This window comes from Artibeus jamaicensis, unplaced genomic scaffold (assembly GCF_021234435.1).
Source record: "Artibeus jamaicensis isolate MK-2021 breed Jamaican fruit bat unplaced genomic scaffold, CSHL_Jam_final contig_426, whole genome shotgun sequence".
Lineage (NCBI taxonomy): Eukaryota > Metazoa > Chordata > Mammalia > Chiroptera > Phyllostomidae > Artibeus > Artibeus jamaicensis.
This window is the reverse complement of record NW_026521826.1, coordinates 10,579,769-10,601,257: the sequence shown is the minus strand read 5'-3', so window position 1 is coordinate 10,601,257 and position 21,489 is coordinate 10,579,769. Positions and strand designations below refer to the sequence as shown.

At 38.9% G+C, this 21,489-nt stretch overlaps 1 protein-coding gene and 2 pseudogenes across 9 annotated transcripts in view; 2 read left to right on the top strand and 1 right to left on the bottom strand.

Moving 5' to 3' along the window:
• Nucleotides 1-661: 661 nt before the first annotated feature.
• On the bottom strand, nt 662-5,136 carry LOC119057898 (DDB1- and CUL4-associated factor 13-like; annotated as a pseudogene).
• Nucleotides 5,137-11,906: 6,770 nt separating this feature from the next.
• Nucleotides 11,907-21,489, top strand: part of TASOR2 (transcription activation suppressor family member 2) — a 74,476-nt gene continuing 64,893 nt past the window's right edge. For 4 of the 9 annotated variants that reach the window (XM_053665846.1, XM_053665848.1, XM_037156647.2 and 1 more), the window contains exons 1-2: nt 11,907-12,438; nt 19,620-19,824. In XM_053665846.1, the coding sequence (XP_053521821.1) occupies nt 12,378-12,438; nt 19,620-19,824 (266 nt within the window). In that variant the 5' untranslated portion in view covers nt 11,907-12,377. Of the gene's footprint in view, nt 12,439-14,504; nt 14,633-19,619; nt 19,825-21,489 lie in introns of those variants that run through there. The other 5 variants (XM_053665849.1, XM_053665851.1, XM_037156675.2 and 2 more) reach the window with 5 other exon arrangements.
• On the top strand, nt 18,627-18,752 carry LOC119057964 (uncharacterized; annotated as a pseudogene).

Here is a 21,489-nt window from a genome sequence, read left to right as displayed (position 1 = left end):
TTATAACAGAAAAAAGTTAGTCTGCAAATACTCTGTATTCTTCAATGAAATAAGAAACAGATCAAGGATGAACCAGGCAACCTTTTAAAGATAATTTTTCAGGGTAGCTAAAATGAGTGATGCTAAAGCTCTACACATATAATTAAATTGTTCTACTAGAAATGGTAGAGACCCTTGAACAATGCAGGGGTTAGGGGTACCAAACACTTGAGCAGTGCAAAATCCCCATATGCTCTGGCTGGGGTGCTCAGTTAGTTGGAACCTCCTCCCCTACACCTAAAGGTTTAGGGTTCCATCCCTGGTCAGGGGTCAGACTCTCCCTCCCTTCCTCTCTCTCTAAAATCAATAAGCTTATCCTTTGATGAGAATTTCAAAAGAAAAAAAAAACACATATAACTTCTGTTGATTCTCCACATTCCTGGATTCCCAAACTTGGATAGTAAATACTGTTTTGATCCAAGGTTTGTTGAATCTGTGCCTGTACAACTCAAAAATATAAAGAGCCAACTGTGTATTTATTGAAGAAAAATGCTGCATTTTAAGTGGATCTGGCCAGTTCAAATCTATGTTATTCAAGGATTAGCTGTATTTTTATTCATAAAGTTTGCAAACCAAAATGTTACAAATAATAAAACATCAGTATTGGTGGGAATACCAAATATTATTTCACAATTGGCACCATGTGTTTTTTCTTTGACATGATTAGCACAGATGTAAGCTTGCTATGTTTGAGGCATTCACTTCCTTCAGTCAACGAGCTTCTTTCATAATGTGCAGTTCTTGAATCTAGCTGTATATAGATTTTGGTAGATGTTGGTGAAGAGAGATACATTTTGTATGACAACGATGTTCAAATTTCTCCTTCAACTTCTGGTTATAATCTTTGGCTGCCTGTTCTCGGGATGTAAGCACACCTAGTTTTTCAGAAGCATTAGCTTTCCACAGGTGAATTTTCATTTAATCAGATCCACACATAATGTATTGCACTTACTATCAGAAGTCCGTTTTACACAGATAACATGTTGCAATCTCTTTGTGTGACATACTTTCCTGCTTCTGCTTTTGTCCACAGGAAAGATTTGAATAGATCGATCAAAACTAGTGGATCAAACTCTTTTCCAGAGGGAGAGTAATCCACATCAAACACCACGGATACGTCACCCACATACACCATTACAGGAGTGTCTAGTGCGCCCACATCAAAAGTACATAACTTGTAATCTTCGTTTGGTACGATAAAATGAAAGCTTCCATAGGATTTCAGCAAATGGTATTTGTTCTCATATCAAAGATTTCCATTTCAGAGGAGTAGCTCGCTTCATATTATATAGTATTTACTATATTCCTGTCAGAAGCACAACTTCCCAAGAGAAATGTTTTGATTCGGTTAAATTTAACACAACTTATACTGTCAAATCCCCAGGTCATTAAACATATAGAACTGATTCTTTGTCCATCCCAAATATCTCCTTGCTGCCCACATGGAGCAAAAATAACTTCTTTTCATTGTGACCAGTTCCTGCGTGCACTGTCTTTCCTAATATTCAGTGCAATGGTACTTCCTCTTCTCCAAAGTATGGTCCATCCATTTTCCACTGCTTCACAGTTTTGTCATTACCGACAGTAAAAAAAAAAGAACTCCCACAGAAATAAGTACATTTTCCTCATAAAAAAACCTTTATGTGCTTATATTGTACAGGTATAGTTTCATTTGATCAAGTTCCAGATTCTAACATTTCCATCACATACCCCAGAAAGGACATTTGTCAGGATCTTTGGATGTTTTATCCAAGCAATTGATTCCATCGTGGGGACCACCCAGAGAGGCAAGAAATGACTTTGTAAATACCTGTTCCAGGAGGGTAGCAATAGCCACATAACCATGTGACTTCTGTTTTGTGTTTTATTGATATGATTTATTACGTTAATTGATTTTTGATGCTAAATTCACATGGTATTTCTGGGATAAAACCCACTTGTTCATGGTGTATAAATTCTTTTTACATGTTGCTGGATTTAGTTTGCTAGTATTTTGTTGAGAATTTTTGTGTGACTATTCATAAGAGATATAGGTCTGTAGTTTTCCTTTCTTGTCATAATTTTGTCTTTTTTTTATTGTATCAGGATAACACTGCCCTTACAAATGAGTTGAGAAATGTTTGCCCTTCTTTTATTTTTTGGAAAGGTTTGTGAATAATTCATAGTTATTCTTCTTTGAATGTTTGCTAGGATTCAACAGGGAAGCCTTCTGTCTGAGCTTTTCTTTGTTGGTGTTTTTTGAATTGCTAATTCAATCTCTTCACTTGCTAGAGTTCCATTCAGGTTCTTTATTTCTTCTTGAGTCAGTTTTCAGTAGCTTTTTGGTACTTCTAGGTATTCACCCAATTTATCTAATTTGTTGGCACACATTTATTACTTCTTTATAACCCTTTTTATTTCTGTAAAGTTCATACTGATGTTCTTACATATCTGATTCTAGTTATTTGACCCTTTTCTTTTTTGTGTGTGCTAATTCAACTAAAGTTTTGTCAATATTTTCAAAGAACTGAATTTGAACTCATTGATTTTCCTCTATTGTTATTCTATACTCTATTCCCTTAATTTCTTTGCTAATATTTATTATTTCTATGTTACTGCTTGTTTTAGGTTTAGTTTGCCCATCTTTTATCAGTTTCTTAAGGTGGGGGTTAGATTATTGATTTGAGTTTTTCCTTCTAGAAAAGTTTCTGAAAACTTTCTAAAGTTTTTCTTTCTAAAAGTTTTCATCCTCATACCAGAATATGTTCATTGATTCCAGAGAGAAAGGAAGGGAGAGAGAGAGAGAGAGAAACATTGATGTAAGATAGAAACATCAATTCATTGCCTTCCATACACACCCCAACCAGGGATCAAAACCACAACCTAGGCAAGTGCCCTGACCAGGAATTGAACCCACAATTTTTTGGTGTATGGGACAATGCTCCAACCAACTAAGCCAATCAGCCAGGGCAAGTTTTTCTTTTTTCTTTATATAGGCGTTTACAGGTACAAAGTTCCCTTCAAACATTTCTTTAGCTATGCCCCCTAGGTTTTGGTATTTAGTATCTTAATTTTTACTCAATTAAAAGTATGTTTTTAAATTCCTTTTGATTTATTTTTAATCCATCAGATACTTAGGATTGTGTTAGTTTACACATATTCGTAAGTTGTTAATTTTTTCTAACTATTGATTGCTAATTTTATTCCCTTATAGTCAGAGAAACACACTGAATTTATTGAGGTTTGCTTAATGACCTAGTGTTGGGGACTGTTCTGCCTGGTTTCAGGAGTTGTAACTGCCCCCCATGACTAAGGCTGATTGAGTGACCTCTGGAATGCAAGCCACTAAGGAGACAAAGCTTGTCCCCTTCCCCCAATGCTTGGTCAGTTAGTCTATAGTCTATGATGGGTACGACCCCTCAGAGGGGGCCAACCTAAGCCAGACAGGATCACTTGGGAGGCCATCATGGACTGACTTGGGGGGCTGCAACAAAGAGGGAGTGATGGACCCTCGCTCCCCCCACAGCTATTCTGACATTACCCGAGTCCCCATTTCCATCTGGGAGAAGTGCTTCCTGGCTCTAATCCACTTAAGCCTAAAAACCTATGATGGGGAAGGTGGTGAGGCCCTTGCTGGAAAGGGTGGGTTCTCTGGGGTGATCAGGCTTAAGAAAGAATGTGTAAAATCCTGTGAAACCTGCTTTGTTTAGAATGTTCTCATTTAAATGATAAGGGTCGAAGCAAGAAGTTTGTTCCTCAAAGTTTTATGGCTCTTTAGCTATCTGACCCTGACGGAGAATAAGCCCTCATAGTTCCTCGAATGCTATCTATTGTTTGATCCTTACCCGTATTCTTGTGCAAACGAACCCAGTAAAAGCCCCTTGAGCAGAGGGCTCTTGGCGCTTCCCCTCTGAGGGATCCACCACCTCTCCTCCCCAAGCAGATCATGTCTTGATAGTGTTTACTTTCATCCGTGGGGGATGGGTGAGGGGGTGGCTGGGGGGACTTTGCGGGCAAAGTTGCCCCCACAACCTAGTATATAGTAGTCTACTCCATAGAATGTTTTATGTACACGTGAGAAGAATGTATATTCTGTTGTCAAGTGGAATGTTCTATAGAGGTTTGTTAGGTTTAGTTATGATGTCCTCTTTAGTTATTTTATCCATCATTAAAAGCAAAGTATTAAAATCTCTATTGACTATTGTTTATTTATTTCTCCCTTTATTTCTGCAGTTTTTGCTTCCCATTTTTTGGACTTCTGTTATTTTTGTTTATAATTGTTATAAACTCTTATGAATTGGCCCTTTTATCATTATAAAATTTCCTTCTTTATCTCTAATATTTTTTGTTTTAGAGTCTATTTTGCCTTATATTAGCAGAGCTATTTTAACTCTCTTATGAATGCTATCTGCATAATATATCTTTGCATCTATTTACTTTCAATATATTTATACCTTTGAATACAAAGTGTATCTCCTGCAAGCCCATGGGGGTAGTGCCCACAAGCATGTGGGGGAGGGGGCACTGGCACTTCCTCCCCTTCCTGGGGTAGCATGGGTTGAGCTTAAAGAGGATATAGGATTTGCTCATGCCCTGCAATGTAGCAACAAATCTCAGAAACTATCTTGTTCCTGGACTTAAAGCTTTCCCAGGAGACACAGTCTAAAAGTGTTGGCTCTGTTGGGCACTCTGGTCCCCCTGGAACACTGAATTGAGCAGAACAGGGCTGACCAAGTGATTCAAGAGGTGGGGGAAGGACACCAGTTGTGCACTTGAGGTGGGGGAGACAGGCTCTCTTTTTAAAGCCATGCAGTTTAGTCACTATCTGAGTCTCTGGCAAAATCCTCCCCAGAAACCAAAGGCTCCTCTGAGTGCAGCCAGCAGAGCCCTCTGTAGGAACTGAGTACCACAGCATGACCTCACAGCAGTGAGAGACAGGGCAGTGTACTTCCACAGTGGTACCGTAACAATGGAAGTGCTCATCCTTGGGAAGGTGTTGTCTGTGTATCCCAGGCAAATTGAACCACCACTGATTTTTACCACAAGATGCTTTGCAGGCTCCTCTTCCTGCCTTTGTTGCTCTTGTTTGGGGATCTCTGCATGGGATTGAAACTCCATACTCCTAGGGAGGGAGGAAGTTTTGCAGCTGAAATATTCCTCTCACTTCTGAGTCACCACTGACCCTGGTGCAGGGAACAACCTTTTCCATACCTCCGCCTTTCTTACCAGTCTCTGTGTGGCTTCTTCTGTAAATCCTTGGTGATCGTATTTCAGTTCAGCTCCCCCTCAGTTGTTATTCAGATTGCTTGCTCTACAATTGAGCTGTAAATCTGGTTTGGGGCCCCAAGTGGGTGAATGTAGCTTCCACCTACTCTGCAGCCATCTTGAAATCTGGATGTTTTTAATAATTTGTTTATTGATATTTTCCATCTGATGTGACATTGTCAATCATAACTTCCTTTACTTCTTTAGACTTTCCTTTAGTTTGTTGAACATATTTATAAAGGTTACTTTGACGTTTTTCTCTGGTAAATCCAACATTAAGCACTTTCACAGGAGTTTCTTTTCTTTTTTTTTTTTAAATAAACATTACATTGTTGTTCTATTACAGTTGTCCCAATTTTTCCCCTTTGCTTTCCTACACGCCCCCACAGACAATCCACACCCTGTTGTCTATGTCTATGGGTCATTCATATGTGTTCTTTGACTAGTCCCTTCCCCTTTTTCCTACTCTTATCCCCTACTTCCTCCCTTCTGGTCACTGTCAGTCTGTTCCTTGTTTCCATGCCTCTGTTTCTATTTGCTTGTTTATTTTGTTCATTATGTTCCTCTTACAGATAAGATCATATGATATTTGTCTTTCACTGCCTGGCTTATTTCACCTAGCATAATATTTTCCAGTTCCATCCATGCTTTTGTGAAAGGTAGGAGTTCCTTCTTTCTTTATGGTGCATAGAATTCCACTGTGTAAATGTACCACAGTTTTTTGATCCACTCATTTACTGATGGGCACATAGGCCGTTTCCAGCATTTGGTTGTTGTAAATAATACTGCTATGAACATTGGGCTGCATAGGTCCTTTCGAATTGGTGTTTCAGGATTCTAAGCTGCGAAATTGCTGGGTCAAAAGGTAGTTCTCTTTTTAGTTTGTTGAGGAAATTCCATACTGTTTTCCACAGTGGTTGCACCAGTCTGCATTCCCAACAATAGTGCACTAGGGTTCCCTTTTCTCCACAACCTCGCCAGCACTGGTTGTTTGTTGATAGTGATGGCCATTCTGATCAGTGTGAGGTTGTCTCTCACTGTGGTTTTGGTTTGCATGTCTCTCATGACTAGTGATGTTGAGCATCCTTTCATATGTCTCTGGGCCTGCCGTGTGTCCTTCATAGGAGTTTCCGTTGCATTCTTTCTTCTCAGTGTATGGGTCATAGATTCCTATTTCCTTGTATGCCTCATAATTTTTAGTTGGAAAGTGGACATTTTAGATAGTGAATCACCCTAAATCTGTGTACTGTCTCCCCTCCCCCCACAGGGACTGGTTAGTTATTTGTTACTCTATTTATACCTATTTAGTGACTAACTTGTTTGGTCTAGTGGTATCTATTTTCCCATAGATACAGTACTGAGTTTCTGTTGTTTCTTCGCAGGGAAACACAGCTTTGATTGCACCCACAGTCACCCTGGTATGACAGTTGTATCAGTAGAGGTTTGGGCTGCCGGTTGGATTCCTATTTGTTCTACATATGTTTATCCTGAGGGCCCAGGCTGGAGGAGGAATGGCCACATGAGACATGGTTTCCTCATGTGCACCAGCTGAGCTCAAGAGCCAAATCAAACTATACAAGCACCCCAAGACTCCTGTTCATATCATGCCTGCTCATATTCTAACAGGCAAAAAAAATCACATGGCTGAGAACAATATCAAAGTGATGCAGACACCAGCCCACAGTGTCCACATCATTATGGATGAAATGAGGCATTCACATGGACTACCGAGTCTTGTGGAGGAAAAGGGACAGCATGGCTTTTTCTCTCAAAGGGAGCAAAAGCCATGGACCTTGCCATGACCAGCCTTTATTGGGTTTCTCTTCACATTACATGATGGTCCTCATTTACTATGCACAGGTTACATTAGGTGGTTACCTTTTACAGGAAACAAAGGAGCCAATGCCACTAATCACATCACAGAAGGAGAATATTAGCAAATGAAAAGGGAAAAGTGGTTGGACTAGTTACACTGGTCCTAGGAAGGTTTAGCATGGATTTTAGGAAGTTACAATAAGCACTTGATGTCTTAATTCAGGGTGAGGGAGTTTTAGCAAAAAGCAAGACTCAAAGCAGCCTAGGCACATTGCAGGCCTGATTCCCCCATGGGAGAACCTATCTGTGGGCATGGGTCCTGTGCATCTCCGAGTGGGAGCTGGGCCCACGCCACGCAGAACAGTCTCCTACAAAGGGGTAGAGAAGGAAACTTTGCCAATAGTGGAAGGGGGAAGAGAATAAATATTTGTTGAAATAAAAATCTAAATTATCATATCCATCATGTCAGCATGGTATACACGTAACAATAATGATGCATGTGTGCACCAATGTTACAGAACAGAGACCCAAGGGATGGGGGCAATATTTGGACCACCCAGGGATGCCAAAAACTATTGCCAAACACGCACACAGGTTCGTTATGTCCACCACCAGAGGAAAGACATCTTTCAATGCCAGAGATTTGTGAGAAGGAAAGGAAAGGTTTATTTAAAGCTACACAGACTTAAAGTAGTAACCCAATGTCCCCATTAAAATATCAAAGTCCTTTAAGATACCCACAGGTGCACACAGTGCTTCTTTCTTCCCCTGCCCTAATTCGGGTATTGTAACTCAGGAAAAGAAGCTTATGTCCGTGTTTCAGGCCGCTGGCACCATCAGCTGTATCATTATCCAGGCAGGATCTCTAACTAATCCAAAGCCATGTGGCACCTTCTCATGGTCTATTGGCAAGAGATCTTTGTACCCATTTTCCAGGCAAAGTCTCTCCTGCTTCCCAGACCACTTGGCCAAAGGGAGTACCCTGAAGCCACATGGTCTTCTACAAAAGCTGCAGGAGTCTGCACTCTGGCCGAAACTGCATGACTCTTCTCTCCACCAGAGCTGTGGAGAGGGTAGGGTCACCACTCTGCCAAAACCGAGTGGTGGCTATCTGCTAAAGGTGCATGGTGATTCTCTCTCACATGGCTGCAGGGGGTTCCCACTCTGCCAGAGGCCACGTGGTTCTTTCTGCAAAGCTGCGCATGGCTCTCTCAATGGCTGCCCTGTCTGGGTCTTAAATTCCTGCACCAATCTTCCTCTGTACCCCCATTTCCAACTCCTCCTACAATCAGTTACACCTGCCAGCATTCTGTATCCTTCCAAGTATACTGGGCTGCCATCATGAGTCTGGGCTGGTGTGGCCCCATTACATGGAGCCAATCCTGTCCAAGCTCTCACACAGGCGCTGTAACCTGGGGGACCTGCCTCCCAGTTACATCTTGGGTAGAAGTCACTTCCGTCCCCCTGGCTCAAAGAATGGCCAGAGCTATTTAACATATCTATGAAACCAATTAAAGATTATAGATAGGTTAAATGGCCATGCCATAGATTAGCTGCAAGGCTGTGGCTGTACAAAACAGCTCTGCATGTTCCTGCTCCATTTGTCCCTTCCCCAAACTCACACCTGTGGGGGGAGGGGGAAAGGGGTGAGGGCATCCTATATGTCTTTCTATATTTCCTAGACACCTTGAGTTCTGGATCCCATTCCAAATCCTTTTGCCCCTCCCCCCTTGGCTGCACCCTGTTACACCAAGAGACAAGAATAAGAATATGCAAACAGAATTATTTCTAGCTGCCAAAAACTAGAAACAACCCAAATGTCTATCAACAGTACAATGGATAAAGAAAATATGCTACACCCACACCTACATATACAGATTTCCCCAATTATCTCAAAGTAGAGTGTTCCTCATGAAGCATTTCTTAAGCTGAAATAGTGAAAGTAAAGAGTATTTTCTGCTTTCCAAAACATCATGTTATTTAATTCTGCTACATTAGTACACCAATGGTTTTTATTTGTAGTGAAAACAAGTACTAACATAAGTCTTTCATAAAAATGAAGTGGCGCCATGCAGACTTTCTGAAAGTGAGGGATACCTGTATGACAATGAAAATGAAAGAATAAGTACACATGAAATCATGAATCTCACAATTTACTCCAAAGAAACCAGGTACAAAATCACTGAATTTATATAAATTTCAAACAAATTAAAGATGAAGTCCTGGGATGGTCAGTGGCATCAATTCCATGCCAACAGGAATCCCCAATTTGAGGTGCAGCGAAGAAGGAAACTTTATTCCATGCAAAACAGCTCAATTGTGGTACGGTGCAGCTATAAGGCAGCCCTGGAGCCAGGCATCTCTCCAGCTAAACAGCTCTGTTCTGCTCCTCCATAGTTTGCCCTGCTCCTCACTGTTCTGCTCTGCTCTGCTGGGACAAAGATGTTCCATGTTTCAGCTCCACCAAGGAAAGTCTTCATTGAAAAGGGAGAGTGCGTTTCCTGAGCCAGAGAGGACCTAACTTTTATAGACACCCTGGTCCCGGATTGATCTGTCATTATGCAAATGAGGACTCCAAATCTTTGTAGTTTGATTGGTTCAAAAGGCACTGTCCTGATTGGTCAGAATACAGTCATTTTGGCTGATGGGTGAAGAAACTGATGGAGATATAGTTGCACCAGCTCCAGTTGGATGAGGAAGACTCAGTATTAGTTGAGATAGCATTCCAGGAACTCCTTCCTATGGGCTAACTCAGATGGCACAAACAGTCTAGGCAAGCATTTCAGTCCAGTGGAAGATAGTTCAGCGAAAGCTTCTCCCTGAAGTGTAGTTTATGTGAGAGGTACCCGTGTAGAAACAGCTCCTAGGCTTTTTTTTTTTCTTTTTCTCAAATTTGAGCCCAGTTAAGATACCAGCAGCCCTTTTCAGTAGGTACCTTCTTTCTCGGGGTCCACAAAACCTATTAAGAAAATAAAGAAGAGATTACAATGGAAATTAGAGTAGTGAGTAGTTTTGGTAATAGGGAAAGGAGGCAGGCATTGATTGGGAGGTGTCACAAGAGGGAGCTTCTGGATTTTTGACAATGTTCTATTTCTTGACCAGGTTGGTATTTTCATAAATATTTGCCTTGTGATAAGTTAGAGATTTGTACAAAATTAGAGATTTGGGTTTTGTGTATTTCAAAATATCTGTTCTATTTCATTCTCTGCTTCTACAACCAGCCTTCTTCAGTTCTTGAGCACATTTAATTTCATTTCTAGGGCCTTTGCATTTGTTTTATCCTCTGTTTGAAAAGCTCTTCCTGCACAACTTCCAAGGATTACTGTGGTTTGTTTTTATTATTGACGTTTAACCTGAAATGTCCTTCTCATTGAGATCGTATGTCTCTGCCTGTTCTGTCCCTGGCCTGCAACACCATCTTCCAGCATATCCAGCTTGTTTTCATAGCAACATTATTAAATAAAATTCTATTTTTATTGTGGTGGTGATGGTGTAATTTATGCCTGTTTGTCACCTACCTCTAGAATAAGTTTAATTATGTGAAGTGTCCTTGTCTAACTCGTACACTGCTGTAATTGTAGCGCCTAATTCAGCATCTGGCCACAGTGAACAGGAAAAGATGCTATTGGGTTAGCCAAAAAGTTCAATTAGTTTTTTTTCCCCAGATGATGGCTCTAGTAGTGCTTGTCTTTAACTTCATTCAAAATAATTTTGTTAGATTGTATTATGACAGCTGTCATATCAGTGTGCATTAAAAAAACTTAAATCAAACTTAGTGAATTCTTGTGCAGCCATTTTAATATTGAAGATGTAAGAAAATAAGTAACATTTTCAGTATATTATGTTTTTATTTTAAGAAAGGTTAAAATGCAACTGAAACCAAAAAAAGATCTGTGCAGTGTATGAAGAAGGTGCTATAAATGATTGAAGTGTCAAAAGTGGTTAAGTTTGTTGGTACTATTGACAGTCTGGATAAATGTTTGCTGTGGGGCTGTCTCATGAATTGGAAGACCTTTAGGAGCACCCCTGGCCTCTATCCACTAGAAGCCAATAGCAAGAGACAGCTGACATAACCAAATAAATAAAGTTACTTGTAAAAATGAAAAATGTGCTTTAGAGGAAAAACTAAACAGATATTTGGCCAATCCAGTATTTAATAAATAAATCTTTCTATACCCACCATGTGACACAGGACCCAGTTCATGGTGTTTACAGTATTTAATACCTTTCATTGGTAGAATTGATGCTATTTGCGGTCCCTTCAGCCCTCTGCATAGATTATCAACTTCTAGAGGTATTTTACTACGGAAGTAGAATGGAAACAAGTGTTACTTGGATTTATCATTTATTAAATTAAAACAAGAATGAGGTTTCACAAATGTCGCTTTTGACCAGAACAGAACGAACAAAGGTCACTGGGACAACTTCAGCGGGCCACGAAGCCAGAGGCAAACACTCCACACCTAGGGAAAGGGAGCCCCGAAAGCCAGGGTAAGCACATCAGAGTGGCATCCAGGCAGATTCGAGTGGGCTTCTGCGGCATCCAACGAAATGCCGGGCTCACGCGACGACTCTCAGTAACGCTGCGCGCGCCAGTTCAGTTATCCAATCCCAGAGCGCGCTGCGGAATCGCGCCTGCGCAGAAGGGGAAAGCGAGCGCTGCTGGGACGCCAGCTGCAGCCTGCGCTTGCGCGTTGGTCTCTCCTCAGTGATTGGCTTCTACCTTTTGCTGGGTACGCCCCAGTTCAATTTTCACTTTCTTTTCCCCCCCTCTTCCTGAGGTTAGTGTGTTTTACTTCCGGTTGCCAGCTCCGTCACTGCGAGTGGACGTGTTCTTTCAGGCCGCGAGGCGTCTTGGGTTCTGTTCCTTTCTGTCTTCTGAGGGAAGCACTGTGCTTGGCTGACTAGCGCGGCGGGTCTTGAGGGTTCCGAGCCTGGACGCCGGGAGGCGTTCCTCTCGGCTGCGCCTTATGCCCGCCATTCAAGGCCGAGACCTCCTTTCCCAAGCCTTTGGCATAGGGGCGGAGAGGAAGGACGGGCTGCGACGTGGTGGATCCTGAGCATCTCTGACGAGCCTGTACTAATCGGGAACCAAGGCCACCCATTAAAAATCCGGGTGGAGAGGGTCCCGAAAAAAGACAACTCTAGGGCTCCCTTGCCGTGAAGGAGGCAAAAACGACTTATTAACAAGGTCTGAAAAATATCTCTTGTCACATTTGGCCGTGAGGGGTCGGGAGGAAGGAAGCGCGTGTGTGGAGGAGCGGACAACATATAAAAGCATGGGGAAGAAGTTGAAAAATAATCCCAGATTCTCGGGGGTGTCGGCAGCCCAAAGAACAGGTAAAAACTTCCCCTGTGTGGGGACCTCAGTTTAGGGACCTTTGTAGACAGCTGGAAGGAATCGGAGACCCTGTCCTCCAAAACGGAGGTGCATGGTGTAGCTGTTAGGGCGTTTGTAGCTTCGCTATTATAGTTAAAACTTTTCAGGTTGTAATTTGCATGCTTTTTATGAATGATGAGTGACTAACGCGTTCTTGCCTGTTTGTCCTGCTCCGGGGTGAGTTGGGTGGAAGGGGACGGTGGTTGTCAGAATCGTTTTGGCTTTGCTGCTTTTTTCATTTCTCCACTTTTTACCACCTATGGCCGTTCTCAGTTACGTCTTAATTTGTTGCTAGGAAGTCAGCATTTTACAGGTTGGTATGGGGCTTCAAAATTTATCTTCCCCCCTTTTAAGGCAGGAAGTCTAGAAGGTTTAAGTTATTTCCTTTGAGTTGCTTGTCAGAGGACAGCTCCATCTTTATGGACATTATGAGAAATAACTTAAAGTTTTGCTCATTTGATTTGGACTAGCTGTTTAGTTTTATAAAGATTCTCCAAGAATCCTGAACCACAAGTTTCTTTCTGTAGAGAATGTCAGTACCGAACCAACCCTCCCTCTCTCCCTCCCTCCCTTCTCCCTCCCTTCTCCCTCCCTTCTCCCTCCCTTCTCCCTCCCTTCTCCCTCCCTTCCTTCCTCCCTTCCTTCCTCCCTTCCTTCCCTCCCTCCCTCCCTCCATAGGGAAGGTTATTTAGTGAACAACTGAAGTAGCGCAAAAGGAATGTCATGCTAGGTTGGTGCCCGCAACCCATCTGTTTTTGAGTGTGGCACCAAGCCGCATTTTGTGGGAGAACTTGCAAATTAACCTCAAAATTTGAGGAAGATGCTTTGAAAATCTTCAAGTTTTATTTAACCACTATTTGTCTATTTGAAATCCAAAAATTTATATAGACCTTCTTTATTCTCCCTGTAAGGTAAAATTAGAGCTCGTAAAAATATATTCTAAACTTAAGTGCTGTACAAGTTTATGGTGTTACTGTAGTAATATTAGCGCTCTAAGAGCCCAAAACATTCCTCTGAAAAACCATTAAAAGGAAAAGGGTGTATATATGATATGTAATATTATTGGATCTGAGATTGGTAGTAAGACTACTCAGAAGGTTTATAATAAAGCAGATATTCCATGTTGGTGTAAGAATATTCCCGTGTTGAAAAACCACCTTTTAGAACTAGATAGCATTATACAATATGTTCAGTACATAAGTAAATAATTCACTCAAACTAGAGAAAAATAAAAAGTCACTGTTTTTACACAAATATTGTAGGAATGACAAAGAAGAATGTTTGAAATTTTGTGTTTTCAGAACATTTGCCAAGTGTTACTAGTTGTCTTTAAAAACAGCTGTATCATGAGCATCTCCTATAATCCAAACACAGTGGCTTAAGTGAATTAAAATTCCCAGTACCTAAAAATGTGCCTGAGACACAGTAATTTGGTAAATAACTGTAGTATATCTGTCTAGAATAATTAAATAGATAAGGCATCTATTTATTGAATGAGCTTTCATTTCTCCATGAATGGATTTTTATTTTCAAGGTTTCCCCTATAACTAATGATGCTACAGTGATTATAATTTTTACTGATATTAATAATAAACCGTGCTTCATATGCTCGTGATAGTATTTCTGTAGAAATGATTTCTTAGAGAATGCTGAACAATAATACTATTAACTTGCTCTCAAATGATTGTACCCTTTATATTTACTCTCTCAAAAAATGTTTTATTTTAAATCTCCCTGCTAGCTAGCAATGGATGATAACATTATTTCTTTGATATGTTACTAATTTTCTAATAATTAAAAATACCTCATTTTAATTTTTATCTTACTTGGGTAACCAGAAAGTTAAACATTTTTGTCCACGTCATATCCTTTGCTTGTTTATTTGGGTGGGGGAGGTGGTTCTGAACTCTTCTTTTAACCATTTAATTTATTGCCATACTGTTTTAATTATTATAGCTTTATAGTATATTTTTGGTACTTTCTTTTGAAAAAAGCTTTCGGCTTTTCTTTTGCATTTTTCTTCCAGATGAAATTTAGAATCAACTTTTCAAGTTCTATAGAAAATCTTGTTGGGATATTATTTGTGATTCTTTTGAATTTATAGATTAATTTGAGAAGAGACAGTCTTTTGAGTTTTTCCTTCTAGGAGAATAGGTATGTCTCTTTGTTTCTTCTATTACAATATCTGTTGTAAATGTGCTATTTATGTGTACTGTAAAAAAGTATATGTGTACTCTTCGTAGAACATTGCAAATACCATATTGTGCCATATGTAATGCTCACTTTTTTTACCCAAATTTTTGAGGGAAAAATAAGGAGGCATATTGTACATGGGCATAATGATTATGTATCATGTGAATAATAATCCCGTGTATAATGCACACAAAGCCATGGGTGCACATTATATGCAACAAAATATGGTACTTTAGAAACCTTTAGTTGTGCCTCTCCCCAGAAGCAAAGTACTCCCTGCTGCATCACCATGTTCATTTTGAATTTTGTGTTAATTACCTCCTTATTTTTCTTTACAGTTTTATCATATTGTGTACTTTCACCTGTTTTTTTTATTTATTTAAATAGAACCCTATGGTATATTCTGCGAATTAGTTGTATTAAACATGTTCCTGAGATTCATCCCTGTTGAAGCATGTGCCTGTGTTTCAGCAATTCAGAAACTTTTCAGTCTCAGGACTACTTTACACTTTCAAAAATTATTGAGGACCCCAAAGAACTTTTGTTTATGTGGACTATATCATAGGCATTGAAAATGGCCAATTTAAAATATATACGGCATCTATTGGTATATTATGTATACCAGTAAAGATAATACATATTTATTGATACCTATGAATACTATAAATACTATACATATTGATACCTCTAAAAATAATAATAAACCTATTACACCTTAATGTAATAACAGTTTTTAATGAAAAATAACTATTCTCCAAAATGAAAAAAATTAGTGACAAAGGTGGCTTTATTTTACTTTTTTGCAAACATCTGTAGTGACTACAGTCTCTTATCTGCTTCTGCATTCAGTTTTGCAGTGTATTGTTTTGGATGAAGTGTATGAAGAAGATTTGATCTCAGCTGTGTGATTAGAAGTTGGTTGCACATACCTTTTCTTTTTTTGTGGTATTTTTTGTATGTTTGTTTGTTGCAATAAGCAAACGTTCTTGATTTTAATTTCATTTTATGTCTGTATACTTGTAATATTTATGTATAGTTTGGAATATGAATATAATTTAACTTTATTTTCTCATGGATAACCATTTGTGGTAGAATTTACCATTGAATACACTTGAGTCTGAAGTTTCGCTAGTGGCAGATTTTTGGCTAGTTGATATAAAATATAATGGTTACAGGATTACTCAGATTTAAAAAAAATTTGTCAGTTTTACTAAGATTTTTCTATGACTGTCCATATTGTCTAAATTTTTAATATTTCTTACCACAGTCATTAAAAGTGCCTTCTTACTATTGTTATTGCCTGAAGCATGTCTCCCTTATTTCTGATATTGAATATTTTGTTCCTGTTTCTCCTCCCCCTTTTCTGTTCATTCATTTTGCCTGTAGCTTATGAGTTAGAATTATCTTTACAGTGAATTTTTTGGCTTTATGGTTATCTCTATAACCATATAGCTGTAGAATCATACACACTTGTATGTTTTAGATATGTCTCTTAAAGAGCACCTGTTGGAATTTTTTGATGCAATTTTAAAACAGTTTTAGCTGGGACAGATAACCTATTTACATTAACTACAATTGATCTTATTTTGTGCTTTCTCTTTGTCCTGACTATTCTATATATTTCTTTCCTCTTTCTGATTATTTTTTAAATATTGATTTAATAATCTTTTTGTTATTCCATTTTTCTCATATACTAGTTTGGATGTTCTGTACTTTTTTCTTTTTATGATAATTTTAGAAAAGTCATGCATCTTTGATTTTTTCAAAATCTAAAAATAACCTGTATTTTTACTTTTCTCTTACACAGTATAAGAACCTTAGAAGTTTAATTTCATTCAACCCCTTCATGATTCAAGTGTTACTATCGTATACTTAAATTAAAAAAAACATATCTTACCCATGAGAGGGAGACCTGTTTAGAATTATTGTGTTTTACAGTCATTGCTTGTGTAAATTTCCCACATTTTTTAAAATTGTTTTCTGTATTAGTCATTTCTTCTTTTATATTTTAGATCATCCATCTAGGGTCATTTTCCTTCTACTTTAAGTACATCCTTGGAATGGCTTTTATTGAAGGGCTTTTGATGATGAACTCCCAATTTTTGTGATGAGCTCTCTCGGTTTACCTGAAAATTTCTGTTTCATTGTCATTTATGGGAGATAGTTCTGTTGAATATAGCAGTTTAGTTAGGCACTCATTTTCTTCTAGTACATTGAAGGCCTCATTCCCTTCTTTCAGTTTTCATTATTGCTATTGAAAAGTCACCTGTCAGTCTCTCAATATCTTTTTCTCTGGCTACTTTTTTCTTTTTGTCCTTGTCTTTCTGATGTCTCACAGAAATACATACCTTATTTATCTTCCTTGGGATTATTTGGCTTCTTAACTCTGTAAATTGAAGGTGTTTTGAAGTATGCTCATTGGCTATTCATAATTCCATTTTTATATTCTATTGATCTATCTGTCTTAATGTATAAATAGATCTTTGCTATAGTACATGTTTCTGCTGGTATTTTGCTTGCCTTTTCACTTCATTTTCTATAGCCTCCCCAACAGAATGAATTACAATCTTGTGGATTTTTGATGATCTGATAAGTGAAAAGTGAAACTTGATAATAAAACTCTAGGATTTGTCTTTTTTGGTAGAAGAGGTAGGACTATGATTACTCTTTCTGTTTTTCCATCACAATTGGTTTATCTAAATGTTTCTTAGATTTAGACCAGTGTTGATAAATTATATCTTTATAGTTTTCATATTTACTGGTATAAATTGTATATGATAATTTATAACTTTAGGAATATTTTCCCTATATTTGTAGTTATATCCTTTTTGTTTCCAATATTTAATTTTTTAGTTTTTCTTCATTATATTTGCTAAAAGACTAATGTATCTCAAAAGAACCAACCTTTGCTTCTGTTGATTATATCAAGTGGTCATCAGGTTGTTTTTGTTTTTAAATTGGGCTTCTCTTCTTAAAATTACTATTTTTATTGTTAGAAATGTATCTGGGGCATACTTTCTATTTTCCCTTAATACTTTAATGACATTTAATTGGAGAACAAAATCCCTGGCTGATATTCTGTGTGAAGACTCACTGCCCTCTCTGACATGGTAAAATAGACCCTGTTTAGTACTTTTGGGTACACCTGCTCCCCCATTAGGAGAAAGAATTTTCAAAACCCCAACTCATGAAGCCTGACTTGACCAGTCTAAGCAGCTGCTTTGCAGTTATCCCCTACTTCTCTGTGAGCCTTCTTAAGTGAATGGGCCTGTTCTTTGCCCAGGGCATTTGGGATAGGACAGGTCTAGGGGATTTGCAATTGGGAAAACAAAACAAAACTTCATTACGCCATGGATTAGATGTCACTTGCTCTTTTGTCATATGTAATAATTAAAAGAATCCAAAGCATGTCTTAAAATATAATTGTGAGAGAAATTTGTTCTTAGGATTTTTTTGTAACAGGGACAAAACTACTTAATATCTTTGTAATAAATACATTAATTCAGCTATTTCATTGCAGACTGATAGTTTAATGTTAAAGCACAAATTAATAAACCAAGTTTGATGAGGATCCAGAACAGAAATCAGTTACTTTATAAAGATGTCTAAAAATGTTACCTTATAAACTTTAAAGTGATTCTCCTAAAAGGTACATAATTTTGAATACAGAATGTGTGATCTCCGAAGGAACTGTTGACTTTTTATACAGCATTGCAGAAAACTAAATTTGACAGAAACAAGATTATAAGCATCTCTGTTTGATATGCAAAAATACTTTTTGCAGTTGTATTGTATTTTGAGAAGGTTAAAACAGTCTTCCAAAATGGAATATTAAATGTAAGAGTAAGAAGGTCATAGTTAAATGAAAACATCATATTACTGATGTGTAACTAATTTTTGCACAATGAATATAATCCCCCCAAAATATATATTTTTTTAAAACGGTAATTTTTTAAGTTTTGCGCAGTGGCAGTATTGTAGCCAATGAGGTTTATCTGAGGCTCAATTATTGCTAATTGAAAAAGGTAGTTTTTGTCCCATTGGATATAGTAAATACCAAAAGTGAATTTACTTTTAAATAGCACATACTTTATATGGTTCTGTATGTATTTTAGTAATTTGCTTTGTGAATTCAGACTTTACTGTTTTCTGTATGTATAACACAGTAGCGGTAATGATTCTTCACACTCTCCTGATTAGATTTCCTCTTGCAAATTCAAGTGCAGTTCAGGAAATGATTGTGAATGTCTTAGGTTATTTGGTTAAAACTTGAGTCAAAAGTAAATATGTCCTTAGGTCACGACAAATAACTTCATTCCCTCCATTCCCCATTCAGTTTTATTTTTAGTGAGTTTTATTGGGACTGCTTTGCTTAGTGGGAGGGATTAGCACCCCCATCATGACCCCTTGTGCTGGTGTCACCAGCATCTCTTGGGGAATCTATGGAATATCCAAAGTGATATTCAGTAAGCCTTCTGTTTTTGTAAATTACAACAAAGTCCATGACTCTGGCGAGTTTACTAGAAGATAATGGGAAAGCTTAATAGGGGCAATTAGAATAATTTGGGGTCACCTGAAGTGAAAAGACATGGATTTCCAAGTAGGACTGGGATTTACAGTCTGACCCTTGTTAGTAGTTACCTGCAGACCAGTCCCTCCAAGAAATTGAAGCTTGGAGCAATTGTTGTAAAATAAAACCTTCCACCTTCCTCTAACTGGTGTGGCTCAGTTGGTTGTACTTCCTCTCTCCATTCAGAAGGTCGCTGGTTAGATTCCTGGTTAGAGCACATGCCTAGGTTATGGCAACCTGTAGACGTTTTTTCCCCTTCTCTTTCTACCCCCCCCCCACCCATAAAAAATATGATTTTTTTAAAAGTCCACTTTTGGGTATTAGAGGACGTAAGAAACAGAGGACCAAAGTCACTCAGCTTGTTTTTCCTGCCTTCAGACCACGTTGCAGCTTCCACGAAACCCCCCTGCACCTGCTCGCTCGCGGCCCGCAGCCATCGTTGTGTTTTAAAAGGCGCCGCCGCACGCCTCCGCGTGCCTCCGCGTGCCTCAGCGTGCCTGTGCGGTGCTGGCCCCACCGGCCTTCGCTGGCGGGAGGGGGCCGTCGGGCCATTGGCACAGCCCCCTCCCCCACACACCATGAGGTAAGGAGGGCCACTGGGCCCCCACCCCCAACTCTGGCTCCCCTCTGATGCCTAGGGCACCTAAATTGCCTGTGAGTTGCCCACCAGAGCACAGGGTGCAGAGGAGACCGGTAGAAGGGACAGATTAGGTGTCCAACTGTGTGTAGGGAGCTTTAGGGAGTAACTTTGGTGGGGCCACGGAGATGAGACCGGTGATGACACACCCCACACACGGTTGTATGGTACTTAAAAGATTTACCGAGTATCTTTGCTCCTAACTCATTGGATTCTGTGAGGATGGTAGTGGGGAAACCCTTACAGAGCTGCTAGAGAGATGGCATCACTTCTTCCAGTGTTTCTGTGTGTGGACTTAACAGTATTTTAGATAACCTTTTGAAATTTAGAACTGATTCTAAATGAGCTTTGCACTTGACATAACAGCAAGGAGTATCTTGGGTTTTACTCTTTATGTACATGATTATCTTGACATTAGAAAACTCTAAAACTTGTATGTGGCAAACATTTTCAAATGTTAATGAAAATCATAGATTTCTCATTTTATAGTATTTTCTGTTTTTTAATGGGGACACTTTGTTTTATGGGTCTCTTAATTACTATCTTGGCTTATGGGAAGTACTATTTCCATTCGTTATCTCTACTTTGTCTTCATTTAGTAAACTAACTTGCTGTTACTTAGGACTATGGGAGATCTTGTTTTCCAAAATTAAAATAACTTTACTTCCCCCAGGTTATATTTTATGCTTATGTGACATTTCAGATGATAATAACATAAAGCTGTAAAAATGTTAGCAAAATCACTTATACTCACCTGCTGTGGTGCTAGGCGCTCTGCTGGACACTGGGGGACTTTGATGAATAAGACAAAGTATTTACCTCTATGGACTTTACATTCTAATGGGGAAGATAGACCCTCCAAAAAGTAAACTGATAAAGTAATTGTAGTTATAATGAGTGCTTTTAAGAAAACACCGACTTTAGGTGATCAGAGGTTTATCTGAAGGATAACTTCTAGATTATACTAAAGGAAGAGGAGTTAAGCCATGGGCAAAATGGGAGAAAACACATTCCAGTCAGAAATAACCAGTACAAAGGCCTGAAGAGATGAAAGAGCTTGAATTGGAAAGAGTAGACTGGCTGGAACTTACTAGTAACTTTGTTAGCAGGGGCTAGATTTTACATGGCTGAGGCAGGAGTGTGCATTGCATCTGAGGGCAAAAAGAAGCCACTTCAGGATTTTAAGTAGAGAAATGATCAGGAAAATGAATTCATTCATTCATTACATAAATGTTCATTGAAATTTTACTGTGTACTAGACACTACTCTGGGCACTGGAGATACAGCATGAAAAAGGACAGATTCCTTGTATTTATGAAGTTGTTAATCTGGTGGGAGGATAATCAAATAATATATCAGATATTGATAAGTGTGCAGAAGATGATTATTATTTATGTATTTATTTTTGTAATTCTTACCCAGGGGCATACTTCCTGATTTGAGAGAGACAGACAGACAGACATCAATTAGTTGCCTTCCATATGCACCACAATTGGGAATCAAACGTGCAACATAGATAGGTGCCCTGACTGGAAATCAAACCCACGAACTTATAGTGTATGGGATGGTGCATCAATCAACTGAGCACCCGGCCAGGGCAAGATGACTATT